This window comes from Lethenteron reissneri, chromosome 43 (genome assembly GCF_015708825.2).
Source record: "Lethenteron reissneri isolate LAM-NWPU_2019-01 chromosome 43, ASM1570882v1, whole genome shotgun sequence".
Taxonomy (NCBI): domain Eukaryota; kingdom Metazoa; phylum Chordata; class Hyperoartia; order Petromyzontiformes; family Petromyzontidae; genus Lethenteron; species Lethenteron reissneri.
In genome coordinates, this window is record NC_083821.1 from 9,721,217 (window position 1) to 9,735,648 (window position 14,432).

Sequence of the window (14,432 nt, forward strand, 5' to 3'; positions counted from 1 at the left end):
AAAGGATGGATACCCATGACATTGTAAATAACCTGTAGGGGGGAAATTGCTTATATTTAATTCCATTCTACTGAAAGAGGCAGCTTTCAATGTTGAGACCAATTGATCGAAAATTCAAGGTAGCTTAATTCATCGCAGGCTCTATCCACTGTTTGATAGTATCATCCAATTTTTAAGCACATTTGATTGTATTCCATTTGGAACAAAATACCTTTTGCACTTTGCACTGATTTTCATCTACGTTTTGAGCAACTTTCCTTTTATAACTAACCATGTCTTCCAAAATCAAACCCTTTGTCCCTGTCATAGTAATTGGCTGACATAATGAGCAAGAGTCATCTGACAGCAGTGGGTTAAGGGCTCGTGGCGCTCCTGCTGCAGTGTAGCGACCGAAGGCAGATGAGGAAAATAGCATGAGGAAATTCTAGATTTGAAGCTTTCGTGACTGCAATGATTCATATTCTTAGGTTTTTTCGGTAAAGTCACGTAGGTAAAAACATAAAAAAGTAAAATAAAATAAAAATAAAATAAAAATCACGACGTTTCGGAGGCAACACAAGCTTCCGTCTTCAGGTGTCACCGTCACAGCCACGACGGCTGTATGAAGACGGAAGCTTGTGTTGCCTCCGAAACGTCGTGATTTTTATTTTATTTTTTATTTTATTTTACTTTTTAATGTTTCTACCTACGTGACTTTACCGAAAAAACCTAAGAGCATGAGGAAAATAGCACTCACATCTCGGGCAGTGTGTCTAGGTACGGAAAGATTCATCATCCCAGGGATTCGATGAATAGTCACAATTCCGGGTTGTGAATTGTTTCAAGAATAACTTAGTTTATGTATAATTTCCATCATCGCATTTGTATTGTTTCTAATTCTTATCTGTCACGTTTATACAGCTGTATGTGCTTCATTAGCTTCAATGTCACATTAGAATATCGTTGCAAGATAATATTCAGAATTCAACGTGTGCATCATGAGTGCAAGTGCATTGCTACGTGCCTATTGAAATGAGCAACTAAGTGGAACGCATCTCAATCGGTGGCTTTCAGCCAGTGGTGGGAATTCCATATTCCTAAGCCAGTCTCTTCCTTAAGACTTCCTACATGGTGAGAAAAAAATTATTCCTATTTTTCGACTATTTTTTCAAGGTAAAGCCCACTGAGCTATATAGCTCTTTTTTTAGAAGCAACCTCGCCACAAATGATAGCTCAACAAAGTGGCTTATCATGTGGAAATGTATAGCAGCCAATACTCTAAATGTATATTTCGAAATGTAAAGGGAAAAACTGGAGGACCTGGAGAAAGAGCCACTACACCACGGGGAGAGAGACATGCAGACTCCAAATATACAGGTAGCAGGGTCAAGATATAACCCATGACCTCCTGTATACCAGGCGAGGTAGTTGACGTTTCACCACCGCGGTGCCCTCTAATTGCATCCTCCCAGCCAGACGATGAGCTGAGTTGATCCACCGGGCGAGATTTGGACTCATCACCTGACAATTTAAAACATTCTCAAACTCCGAGTCGATATCATGGTAATTACCAACAACTTTAGAGGTCGATTATATTGTGGTAAAGGTAACGGTGCATCCATCCCTGCAATTTCTTGCTGGTGACAGAAGGGCCCCCCCCCCCCCCCCCCACTGGAGTGGGCTTTGAAAACCCCCCTGAGGGTTCATTTTGTCTCTCCACAGTGGAAGAGGTTGGAGTGTTCACATTTTACTACGTGCGACCTGCCAGACGACTCACTGTGGTGAACCCATTTACAAGGAGCATAAACCATCACGCGAACTCCGGTCATCCTCGCTGCGGCTTCTCGCTGGCCATCGAATAAAGACGGTCGCTGCATAACACAATTTCAGATGCACTTCTGTGACTGTCTGGGATGCTCTTCCTTCCAATTTCAGGAAGCTACTGGAGCTATGCGCTTTAAAATTTAGATTGAAAACTAATTTCGTTAGAATTGCTTTTTGTATTCAGTAATGTTGTGCTTCCCCCACACCTCCGATTAGCATGGTTGGCTACATACGGTGCGAAATAAGTTGAACATACAAACAACATACACATGTATCGCGCATTGCTTGGCACCGTATCTTACGTTTGCTGCACATGCGGAGAGCTTCAGGGACTGAAATTGGCAGACGTCATATTAAGCAATGTGAGGAAGGGTTACATTTAGAGGAGTTTGCAAGAGTTTTAAATTAAAAATAATAATTTACAGCCATTTGTCAATCCACTGCTGAATAAACACCTGCCCACGTTTTGTTGGTGATGAAGATTTTTGACCATACTTCACCACACTGGTCAATGTGGGGGATTTGAGACACTTGCCAAATGTGGTTAACCGCTGTACCAGGAGATCGAAGCGGCATGCCAAACCATTACACAGCAGGCAAGCATTAAATAGTGAACCTTTTCTCAAATACGTCACAATCTACAAAATGTACAAATCTGAATTATGGTGGGGCAGGAATGTTTAAAAACAAAGTGTAGCTCAATTCGTGAATCTGAATTATGAGCAGGTGACCAGAAAACATCATCCTGCTCCTGTGGGAAAGGCATTGATAAGATAAAAGTGGAGAGAGTTAATTAGGTTATTTGTACAGGGAACCTTGGGTATTTGTGTTGAGTGGCATGAATCGTCAAGGTCTGATGAAGGAGAAATTACTTATTAATGGAAAAATATATATATTTTTTTATTGTGGAGCTCTCAAAACACACCCTACCTCATTTTGACAATTTCCAAATTACCAATCACAGTAAACGTGATTTCCTGCTCAAACATGCATTGAGGTGGTACTCAACTTCTGTGTACATCCTGAGCCAGTGAGCAAATTTCAAGTTCATATGGCGGGGGCAAATCTGTCCATAGGGCGACCAACGTTGACTTCTTGACAAAGTGATACCTATTTTGTCGACTCCAGAGAGATGATGGGCTGAGTCAACCCCCAAACAGAATTTGAACTTAGTGATTGCGAGCCGCTCACTCTACCACTGAGAAACCTGGCCGTATAAATTACTAATAACATGTAACTAATTATAGTGATGTAATCTGGCTGCAAATTGCTGAAGCATCGCGCGTGACTTACAATTGGAAGGTGATGAGTACAAATCCCAGTTGGGCATTGACTTTATCCATCATCCCACTGGCTAAGAGAAGATCACTAACAATTTGCAGGTCAACAATGGTCATCCTTTGGAGATATTTATCCCTGATGCTCTAGGAATGTGTCGTTTCCACCACCCAGGCCTACCAACACAGTAGACCTGGAGAAGCATCTTTGGATACGATGGGAAACAATGACATGGGATAGTTTAATGTCTAGATGAATGTACTTATATATTTGTACAGCAGGGTGACACACTCTTAACACTTGTGCCTCACAGCAAGAAGATACTACGTTTAATTCCCAATTCAGGCACCTTTCTGTATCGATGGTGCATGTTCTTCCCATGTTCTGCATCGGTTTCCTCCAGATCCTCTGGTTTCCTTCCATCGCTTAAAAGAAACATTCACTCTAAACTGATGTAGGGGTGTCAGGGGAAGGATTCCCACCAATAGATGGGTTAGTGGGAGGGGTGATCGAGGAGATATAAGGAGAGAACGGGCGGGAAGAAGGGGCCTTTGGCGGGAACGATATTGGGACGGCTGGGGGACAGGTGTGGATGGAAGGAAAGGAATAAAGGACGAGACCCCTGCAATCTGGTGTCGGCTCCTACTTTACACTGGTATGGGCCAAAAAAACACATCCCGATGCTGAAAGATTACCTGCAAATTACTCAATTTGGATGGCACACAGCAGCTGTAACATCAGCCCCTGTGCTGCAAAACCTTGGCAGGACCCTCCTGCAAACAGGCCTTGAAACTCAGCGGCGCTTTCCCGAACAAACAAGCGAAACCAAGAACAACAATAAATAATGAGGCAACTTGCTATACTTCCTCTCACCGGCACCTCCTTGCCATGTAGTTGAGTGTGCCATGCAAACGTTGCCCATTTCCATTTGTGGACAATCCAGCAACCCTGCCCCTTAAACCCCAGATTTCCGTCTTTTCGTCGCGATGGCCACTCCAATGGGCGCATCGACATACCCCCCTGAACCCTGCGTCATTTTAAACCACGTACGCAGCTTAATGAAGCCATTCTACAACAAAACTTCGCCCCCCCCCTCTGTAATAAATATAAAATGTACATATCATCATTTGCTCGTGCTTATTAGCATTTTAATTGCTTTCACGCCTTTTTTCTGCAACCTCACAGTGGACCGGCGGTAACGGCAGCGGCGGCAGCTGATGCAAGTTATTTTCCCTCCGTCACCCCATTAAGGCAAATGCGATCCGGGCGTCATGCAGTCACGGGAAGAAGGAGGAGAAAGGCGTTTGCCTGCACATTATTTAATACGAGTACTAATTAGATACGTTATTATAGTATTTTCAATGGATTTCTCTTGGTGGGTGGGTGTGTGTGATATGGAAATTTCCCCCCTTCCATGTAATTGTGTTGGCGGTACTTGTGGACGATGAGGGTGAAAAAGGTGAGTGATCATTCTCCGTAATACATCTTTGCCATAATTAAACCCGTAAAAATCGTGTTTTTTATTAATCATAAATTATTTTACGTATTCATGTATTCCTTAGGAATGTCATCATTAATACCTATGAATTCAGAATGTTCAAAGTAAAACTTCTTATAGAGAGAAGAGGGATTTTTGTTTGTCTTGTACAAATACATCATTGCTTCACTCGCATGAAAACTACGCTCAACAAAGAATGTCCACTCATGAGTGGCCTTGAGCGGCGACAACTCAATTTATATGGTTGTGGCCAACAACGGCCTGTCAGACTTTCAAAAGAGTGCAAACTCACCGAGTACGAGTTGACCCCTGACTGAGATTTTTTGAAATCACAACCTTCGCTTCCCGGCGTCAATTGCTCTATGCCAACAAAGCTGGGGCTTTTTCACTGCAAATAAAGGCCCATTTTGATGCTTGCATGATTTTATTTGCCCCCCCCCCCCTCCTCCAACCATTAATTCTCACAACAGCCAAAGCCAACGATAAAATAGTAGTACAACGTGACTGCATTTCAGGCTGCACAGTAAAAAAAAAACCCTGCCAGATGGACTCCAGATTGACAGATTTTCCACTACGCTGGAGCCAGGTCAGCTTGTTCAGAATGCAGCTGTTAAAGATTGCTTGCGCAGTTCTACGAGCACATCTCACACTTGTTCTCTAGTCGCTGCCCTCGCTACCAATCAAGTTTCAAGTGGGCTATAAGATCCTGCTGCTGAACTGCAAGGCTATTAATGGTCTGCTCTTGGGGTGATCGGGCTTTTGCCAACATAGCTCCCAAACTATGGAATGCTTTTCCTTTGTTAATCAGGCAGAGTCACTAGAGTTATTAACATCTGTCTTGACAACTCACCTCTTTACATAGGCCTTCACCCCCGAGTTATGGCCGTTTGGTTCTGTTCTATTTCCTGATTTCCATTGATGGTGAATTGCGATCTTTGGATTAAATGTGACTTATTAATGAAAAAAAGTATATTTAATGCCAAACAATAGTAAATTATATAGCATATTTTTCACACTCTATCCTTTGTAATGTTTTGGATCATGCACGTAATAAAATGTGCCACATGTTACATTGTGCATAATTTGTTGGCTGCGTATGGTAAGAAAGAAGTTCTACATACATACAAAGCGCATTAAATGCGTGGTGAGGAATGGTGTCGAGGAGGATAGGGGAGGGTAATGGGGGAGGTGTGGTAGGGGCGTGGGGGGGGGGCACGTCCCCTTAGACTGACAGACGTCACTACAGTACAGCACGGCATACCACAAGTAACCTGGCACACACATACATACATGTGTGCATAAAATACACATGCATGTGGGCGTTTTACTCTACTCACAAATGCACACGGGCTGCACGCCACTCCACGTCAGGTCCTCTTGACAGCTGCGTGTGGTGGAGCCCTGGATATGGAATCCCTTTCTGCAGCTGAACTGCAGCAGGCTGCCGACCTGTTTTGGACGCACGCACGCACATCAGTGCACAGGCAGCATAGCGCAGAGTGATTACCCTCCATTGGGGTAACCTCATCATCAAGGGACCATTTCCCCTATACGGTTGTCCCGTTAAAAATGTACAGGGTATTCGTTTTTTTGTAATGGAAGCCAGTCACACAACTCGCTGTTTGCACTGGAAAGTGAAGTCAAGATAATTATGCGCTGTTATAAAATGTTCACCTCTTTAATGTCAAGCTGCTGCTGAATGCAAGCCCCCCCCCCCCCCCCCCCATGCCGTGTCAGTTGTTTGACCTAACTTCATCACCACGCTGGCTAGTTTAACTTGTTGAAGGGGCAGAGGGCCACAACCGGTTTACTGCACCTATCGCTCGCCAATGATGATGACTGTGGCTGGGATTCAAACTCGAATCACCTGGTTCACAGTACAAAGCACTGACCACTGCACCAGTGTGACCACATGCATCGGCGTAAATGAGGTCAACAACTCCTCTGATGGTGACCCCCAAGTGGCACCCCCAATGCTGTGTCGGTGACTGCCCCACCTCCCTCCATCCTGCACACGTGCCTTATCCACCTCCTCAGCCTCATCGATCTGGTCGTGCCTACAATGTTTCCCAGCCAAACCTCTAAGTTGCTTCTGCTATCCAACAAATCGTTTCTCAGTTTCCATTGTATACACATACACACTATTCAAAATATCCATCAATGTACGTACATTTGCACTGCACGGCTTTTGGTACAGATGATTATATAAACCACCGCTGCACTTACCTGGTATCCCATTGTGTAATTTTGTTCTCCATTCACTGGTGTTCCTGGGTCTGTACAAGTAGTATGAGTTGGATCTGCAGAAGCAAAACATGACAAAAATGCAACAACACAAATAAAAACATGTTTTTAGCTTATTACAAATGAGCGAACACCATTCGTTAGATAGGCAAAGAGGAATCGTTTTGATAATTGTTTTTTTACCCTTTCATCTGGCAACAAAACTGACACCTTTTTTACAAGGAGTCATGTTTGCATTGACCACAATACATGCAAACAAAAAAACACTGTCCTTAAAATTGATTGGTCCATACCCGAGACAGCTTTCCTTAGAGCCTAGTCTCACATGGTGTTGGACCAGATGACGCCAAAAGGCACACAACTCAAAGACAATGCACCATCAGAGTATGAGAGCTCGGGGTAAGCATTTACACCATTGGAACCTCCTTTGCCAGTAGCAAAATATGATAAATCGTTTTCTCTTGACTTTCCAGCAGAGATAACGTGAATGCATAATGTTTGCCTTATCTCTGCCGAGCAACATTATAAGTGAGAATCTGACAATCCTTGGAATTCATCACACTAGCCTAGAAGTTAACTATCGTGGTCAACTTCGACAAAATGTTACTTATTTTATTGACCTCGAAGGGATGATGGAATGGGGACATGCAATTGCTATTACCTATTACTAGGACAGTCTTCTTGAACCCATCATTCTTTTGGTGTCTGTAAAATGAATACGACTTTGTTGGATGTTACTAATGGTTGTCCCATGGAGAAAAAAAAACTCACCTTCATCACAGGGGTGTGAAACGTCCACCTCTGACTGGCTCAAGGACATCAACAGAGATGAACACCGCCCTACGCGCTCACTGTAGCCATGCATTCTCTACTTAAGTGTTGTGCTCTTTCTAAGGTTTTGCTGATTGCACACAAAGTGCTCGCCAGAGTTTTACCACAATACCTTGCTGTTCTCGTCAAGGAGCAAAAATCATCACGTGAACTCGGGTCATCATCACAGCAGCTGCTTTTGGCTCACCATTGAACATAGAGGGTCACTGAATCGCGCGCTTTCAGATGTGCTTTTTCGGCCGTCTTTCCAATATTAGCAATCTACTGGAGGTATGCACTTTTAAATGGAAATTGACAACTCATTTCTTCCAAACTTCTTTTTGTGTTTAGTTTGTTGTCCTTCCCCCCCGCACCTCCGATTAGCATGGTTGGCTACATGCTGTGCGAAGGAAGTTATTATTCACTTCGAAAAATATGTTGACATGATATGTATGTTGAACTCAGAGGTGTGGACTCGAGTCATGTGACTTGGACTCGAGTCAGACTCGAGTCATGAATTTGATGACTTCAGACTCGACTTGGACTTGCATAACAATGACTTTGTCCCACCTCTGAGGTGTGGACTCGAGTCATGTGACTTGGACTCGAGTCAGACTCGAGTCATGAATTTGATGACTTCAGACTCGACTTGGACTTGCATAACAATGACTTTGTCCCACCTCTGGTTGAACTACTTTCACACCGTACGTAGTCAACGATGCTGATCGGAGGTGCGGGGGAAGGACAAGATATGATAATAAGGCAAAAGGAGAATTAATATTTACCGATGCACCGTGGCTGGGAGTCGCTCCATCTCCCACTGGCGTTGCAGACCTGTGTCACGGTGCCCACGAGGACGTAGGGAGGGTTGCAGCTGAACGTCACTTCTGACTGGAAGGTGAAGCTTTTGCCCACCCTCTGCCCGTTCGCAGGAATGCCCGGGTCACCACAGAACATGGCTGCAAGGGAACACACGACCGCGGGGTTTGGGAGCTCATGGGCAGCTCGATTGCGCCCAATAGGCGAAGCTTTGAACTGTCGAAACTAAAACGATTAAAAACTATTTTTTTTATTTAACCAGGTAAGGCCCACTTGAGCTATGTAGCTCTTTTTTCAGAAGCGACCCTGGCCACAAATTATATCTGAACGAAGTGGCCTATGATGTGGAAATGTATAGTAGCCAAATACTGTGAACGCATGTTTCTAAATGTGGAGGGAAGAACAGGAGGACCCAAAGAAAAATCCACGCAACCACAGGGAGAACACGCAAACACAAAATATACAGGCGTCAGGGTCAGGGTCAGGATCGAACCCGCGACCTCCTGCATACGAGGAGAGGAAGTTAACATCTCACCACTGTGCCACCCCTGCTGTCAAAACACAACCCAATGGGAATCTATGGTATTTTATGCATGTGATGGCTTGTTTAAATTCATGTATTGTATTCTTGCAAATGGCAATATATTGAGGAGCTAGAGATGATGGCAATATGTTCCAGAGCTAGACATGGTAATATGTTCAGAATGACTGCAAGCCACAAGAGAGCTTCAGGAGAAAGTTTGAAAGAGTGCAGACCACAGTGGTTTGCTTTCTAGCCCATACACTGAGTTGCATGGCCATCGTTGCAAAAGTGGTCTGTGTCTTTAATTTTCATACTTTGATGGAAATGTGCACATCGGCCTGTTGATGTTCTGATGCGATTCAGTGTTATCACCAGTGGCAGACACTGGTGATAGTGGCAGACACTGGTGATAACCACCAGCTCAAAACAGCCAGGATTGTGGCATTGTTTAATACAGTCAAATAATATGTACCCACATATATTTTACTCCATTTATTATGTTTGCTTACCAAGGAAAGCCTCACACCGAGTCAGCTGACCCTTTTCAGAAGGGTACGATGATTGCTCTGTAGATTTCAATGTGTATGTGTGTGTACATATATAATTTGTTTCGGGGCTAAACACATTTTTTTAGTTGCTGAATCGCCACCTCGGCTGAAGAGAGTTTCTGACTTTGGCCAATGATTTATCCATCCATTAAATTAAAAATAATTGACTGCAGCTCTTGAATGTGGCATAAAGTATTCATCGAGAAGTGAATGATAAATGGTACGCATACAAAGAATGTTCTCTGCTGAAGGGCTTTTATCTGATTAAAAGGCAAATTGATTAATTGATTTATTTATTGATGGGAACTTATGAAATGAAATTAAATTCTGCTATGTATATACCAGTTCTTTTTTTCCCTAAGTTTGACTGATTTGTTCAAACAAAGTATGGTGTGCAAACTAAAAATAAATGTATATAAATGTAAAAACATGAAGTTACCCACTGAGCTGAACAGAAAATGCACGGCAATTGCGATTACTTTGGTGAGAGTTGTAACGCCGATGAATATGCACCTACGATTAGCACGGTTGGCTACATACAGTGCTGAAGAAGATCAACATACACAGAAACTGTATGTTAATAATGAACAATAAGTCAAAGCATTTACAGGTTAAATTGTATTCATTTAAAATAGATCATAGCTTCGTAAATACATCGCTGGATGAAGGCCTCATCATGTCATGCCAGGCATGGGAGTTTAACCATACTTTTCCATGTGGGTCAGTGTCTATTGGCAGAGGGCCACCCGGGACTGGTTAAGATCTCGCAGGCTGCTGATGTTAGGTGTAGGCCGAGAATCAAACTCTTGTAGTCCACTCATTGCCATATTTTACAAAACTCAAAATAATAAATGGGCTGTTTCCATTGCAATATGAGGCAAAATGTAATTAATGAGCATATTAATGATTTGGTTAATTCCAAATGCTTCAAAATTCCTTAATAAAAGCGAGATTCAATTAATTTTATACGTAGGCTTTCATAACCAAAATTATAATTGGTAATTCGTTTTTTGTGGGTTAGATCATGGTGTGGGTATAATCTAATATTTGTAAATTGATTTAACACAAAAGAGACTAATATGCAATTACATTATTTTAAACATATCTAGAAGTACTTTTTTCCATGAAATTTTCTCCTAAAAGTGGTTCATTGGTTAACTTACTCCAATATTAAAGCAATGTATTTAATTTTCCCCCAGTCATTCTTTTGGTATCACTATGAATGACCACGATCTCAAACCGTTTAAACCTCTCAATGTATGTAAAATAATACCAATTAATAAATGTACAGCCTTATCTCAAATCTACTGCTGGATGAAGGCCTCCATATGCCATGTTCGCCCTGGAATTGTTCTTATTTGTTTTACCACACTTCACCACACAGGCCAGTGTGGCTCGATGAAGGAGAGCTTGGACCAGCCTAGGATGTCGCTCACCACTGATGTTTGCCATTGCTGGGGCTCAAACGTAGCTCATTGGATCATCGTTATCATCATCATCATCATCGCTTGTCACTGAAAATCTGCAGCCAAGAGATGGTGCTGTAACTTACTTCAAATACCGTCTCGGATGTGCAGGATGCTGACAACAGCCACTGCATCGGGCAGTGTGACCGCTCTACATTCGCATTTGTGTTCATTTCTCATCTTCCAATAAATCAATGTAGTTACCGGTCTTTGCCGTCTCAGTCATTGCTCGGTTTAGGGTACACCGGGGGTTTTATTGTGCTACCGGTGAAGTCTCCCATTTAAAGTCAGTAGTTGAGTCGTTGTGTGTTCAATGGTCCGTTCTGCGGCCATCCAAAACAGACCATGGAACAAATAACAATCCAATGCAACATTCACAAATAAACTCCACTACTCCTGCGCTATGACCCATTGGCTCGAGTGAGATTTACGACCAACATCAGTGACGATTATCTGAACAGGTCCTGGGCCTCTCCAAGGTCAACACAGCCTCAATGAGTACCTGGTTCGTTGTTAAAACGTCGACAAAGGTGGGTGGGTGTGTGCCGTGCCGGCCTTAGTCAGCGCTACTCACTAAAAGCACTTGCCCCAGCAGTCCACTATAGGCTATAGGGGGGGGGTTCTTCGTCTTTCCATATCTTTGTGCGTGTGGGTAAGCCTGGCGAGCGAGGAGGGCAAAAAGCAAACCGTGTTGTGCGCACACGTCCGGCAGGCAGGGACTCACGCAGGCACTGCGGGAGGTCGCCGACCCACGTCCCCCTTCCGTCGCAGGAGAGCAGCGCGTTGTGCGAGAGCTGGTAGCCGGGGGCACAGCCGTAGGCCACGGACGCCCCCCAGTCGAACACCGTGCCCTCGACCCGCCCGTTGAGCACCGCCGGAGGCTGCCCGCAGGTGATGACTGGAGGCAGGGAGCCGCAGAGTCGCGGTGTCATTGCGCACACGGCGGGCAGCATGCATAAAACATATCCACTTGGCAACGTTACTTTAAGAGCTTTGAATTTTGGACACGGATTGAACATGGGGTTTTGCTTAGGCGCCTGAGTTTTTGTAACGCCGCTCAGACGTGTTTGCAGTGGCGGCAGTGGAGGAAGTGGCAGCAGCAACATCGCCATTATTAACGCCACTCTCGTCATCATTGGCAGCAATAGTAGAATCATCATCGCCATCGTCATTGTTATCATCCTCATCATCATCGGAAGCAGCAGCATCAAGAGTTGCATCATCATTGTCGTCGCCATCATCAACATTAGCAGTCACAATTTTAAATATTAAATCGTTATTAATGATTTCACCATAAGCAATGTAATGTATACATCTCAATGAATGCTCATGCATGTATTTACAAATTAACATGGCACTAAATCCGACAATGTTTGCACTTGACCGACCCATAACACGTAACACTGCACAACAAAGTGGCATAACCTGTACAGACACATGCAGCAGATCAGACTGGTTTAAGTAAACTGGTCCAGGGTTTTTCTTGAGGAAGAAAGCAGGACCACTCTACAAACTATTTATCTGCACAACCTATGGCTCGATAGATGATATGGTATTTCATTTTATTGATAAAACTAAACCCTTGCATTCTTCATCCGTATTTATTATTTGATATAGACTAAATGGAGAGTGCTCTCCTCATAAGCAACTGGTGGAAACCTGTTCAACAGTGTTTAATAAAATTGCCCTTGCATAGCTCAAATTAACATAAATAATAAAGACAATGCTTCTCAGACTCTGGTCAACCCAACGGATGATCTTTTTACCATACCACTACCATGCTGCTCGATGTGGTAATGGGGGAGGACCCAGGACCGGTTCAGATACCACTCACCGCTGATGTCAGTCATCACCGGGAATGAAACTCTGGTCTCTGGATTCAGAGCACAGTGCACGTAACCAGTGCGCAACTGCCCTCTCCTCTGCTTCCAACTACAAGAGAAGAATTTCAATTCCAGGCCAGGGGCCAGCGATAACAGCACCACTGTTTAATCTTCAATCATAAACTAGCCCTTGCCATAGGAATGTGCAATTTATTACGCTGCCTGCTATTTTAATTTGCATTTAAGCAGCGCGACGAGTAATACGTGTTTTCCCAATTCAGTAAATTTGTGTGTGACCTTTTTTTTATTATATCTGGCAAATTTGGACCGTGATGCTGGCACACAATGGTCGACTTTACTTAGAATGACATCACGGGATCTTTAACATCTGCTGTCAAGCAGGCTACGTGCATTTGATTGTGAATACACCTGTGGTGTTGATACACCTGCAGTGTTGATATACCTGCGATATGAACCAGGTCTCGCTACGTTACGGGTCGTGCTCAAAGTACTTGATACAAAATTAATTAACAGCAATACCTTGTATTCTTGGTTCTTTCGGTAAAGTCACGTAGAAGGGAAATAATAAAATAATAAAAATAAAGCAATAAAATTCTCACGACGTTTCGATTGCAACACAAGCAATCATCATCAGGTGTGAAAACCACAGCAAGAAAATGTGAAAAAAAGTTATTGTTTTATTTTCATTATTTCATTATTTCCCTTTTACGTGACTTTACTGAAAGATCCAAGAATATGAATCCCTGCAGTCACGAAAGCTTTAAAGCAATACCTTGCTTGTCTCGCCAAGGAGCATAAACCATCCCGTGACCTCTGGACATTCTCGCAGCGGCTGCTGTTGGCGAGCCATCGGACAAAGGCGGCCACTGCTTAGTGTGCTTTCAGATGCGCTTCTGCGGTCTGGAACTCTCCTCCTACCGATGTTAGGAAGCCACTGGAGTTGTGCACTTTTAAATCGAGATTGAAAACTCATTTCTTTAAAACTGATATGTGTGTTTAGTTTGTTGTCCTTCTCCTGCACCTCCGATTAGCACGGTTGCCTAAGTACGGTGCGAAAGAAGTTCAACATACATACATATAGGGCAGCCTGCGGATCTCTGTAACAAGCGGCGAACATATTACAGCTCGACTATGTCACTGCCCCAGTTTTGACTTGAGTTTTGACTTCCCATATGGACCCAATGTCAGATAAACAAACCCTTACCATGGCAAAAATGAAGAGAAATAAGAATAAATACAATAAAACGTATATTGTATATCAGGGTTTTCCAAACTCCAGTTCTCCCAACCCACCACCACGCTACGTTTACTCCCGATACGAAAACAAAATAACTATCGGTGTTAATAGAGCAGATTCACATTCAGATTGACATCTCAGTGTGCGTGTGCATGCACGCGTCCCACATGTGTGTGTTAAACGTGACGCAAACAGCGTTTAAATGTTTGGCGCATCACGTGGGATGTGTTTAACAATCATCAGGCATGTGCAGCGTGGACCGAGTGTAATTTGTGTTCTAACGGGAAGAAGTAAATTCGTAAACGCGGAAAGGTGGTGATGCATCGCAAGGGATGGATTTTGGGAAACCCTGATGTATGGCT

The 14,432-nt window shown here is 43.5% G+C and overlaps 1 protein-coding gene across 2 annotated transcripts in view; it reads right to left on the reverse strand.

Moving 5' to 3' along the window:
- LOC133353404 (CUB and sushi domain-containing protein 3-like) overlaps window positions 1–14,432 on the reverse strand; it is a 634,534-nt gene that overhangs the window by 31,983 nt on the left and 588,119 nt on the right. For both annotated transcript variants that reach the window (XM_061569655.1, XM_061569654.1), the window contains exons 60-63: window positions 11,714–11,887; window positions 8,419–8,592; window positions 6,806–6,879; window positions 5,917–6,028 (exon numbers count right to left, since the gene is read on the reverse strand). In XM_061569655.1, coding sequence (XP_061425639.1) covers window positions 5,917–6,028; window positions 6,806–6,879; window positions 8,419–8,592; window positions 11,714–11,887 — 534 coding nt within the window. The remainder of the gene's footprint in view (window positions 1–5,916; window positions 6,029–6,805; window positions 6,880–8,418; window positions 8,593–11,713; window positions 11,888–14,432) is intronic.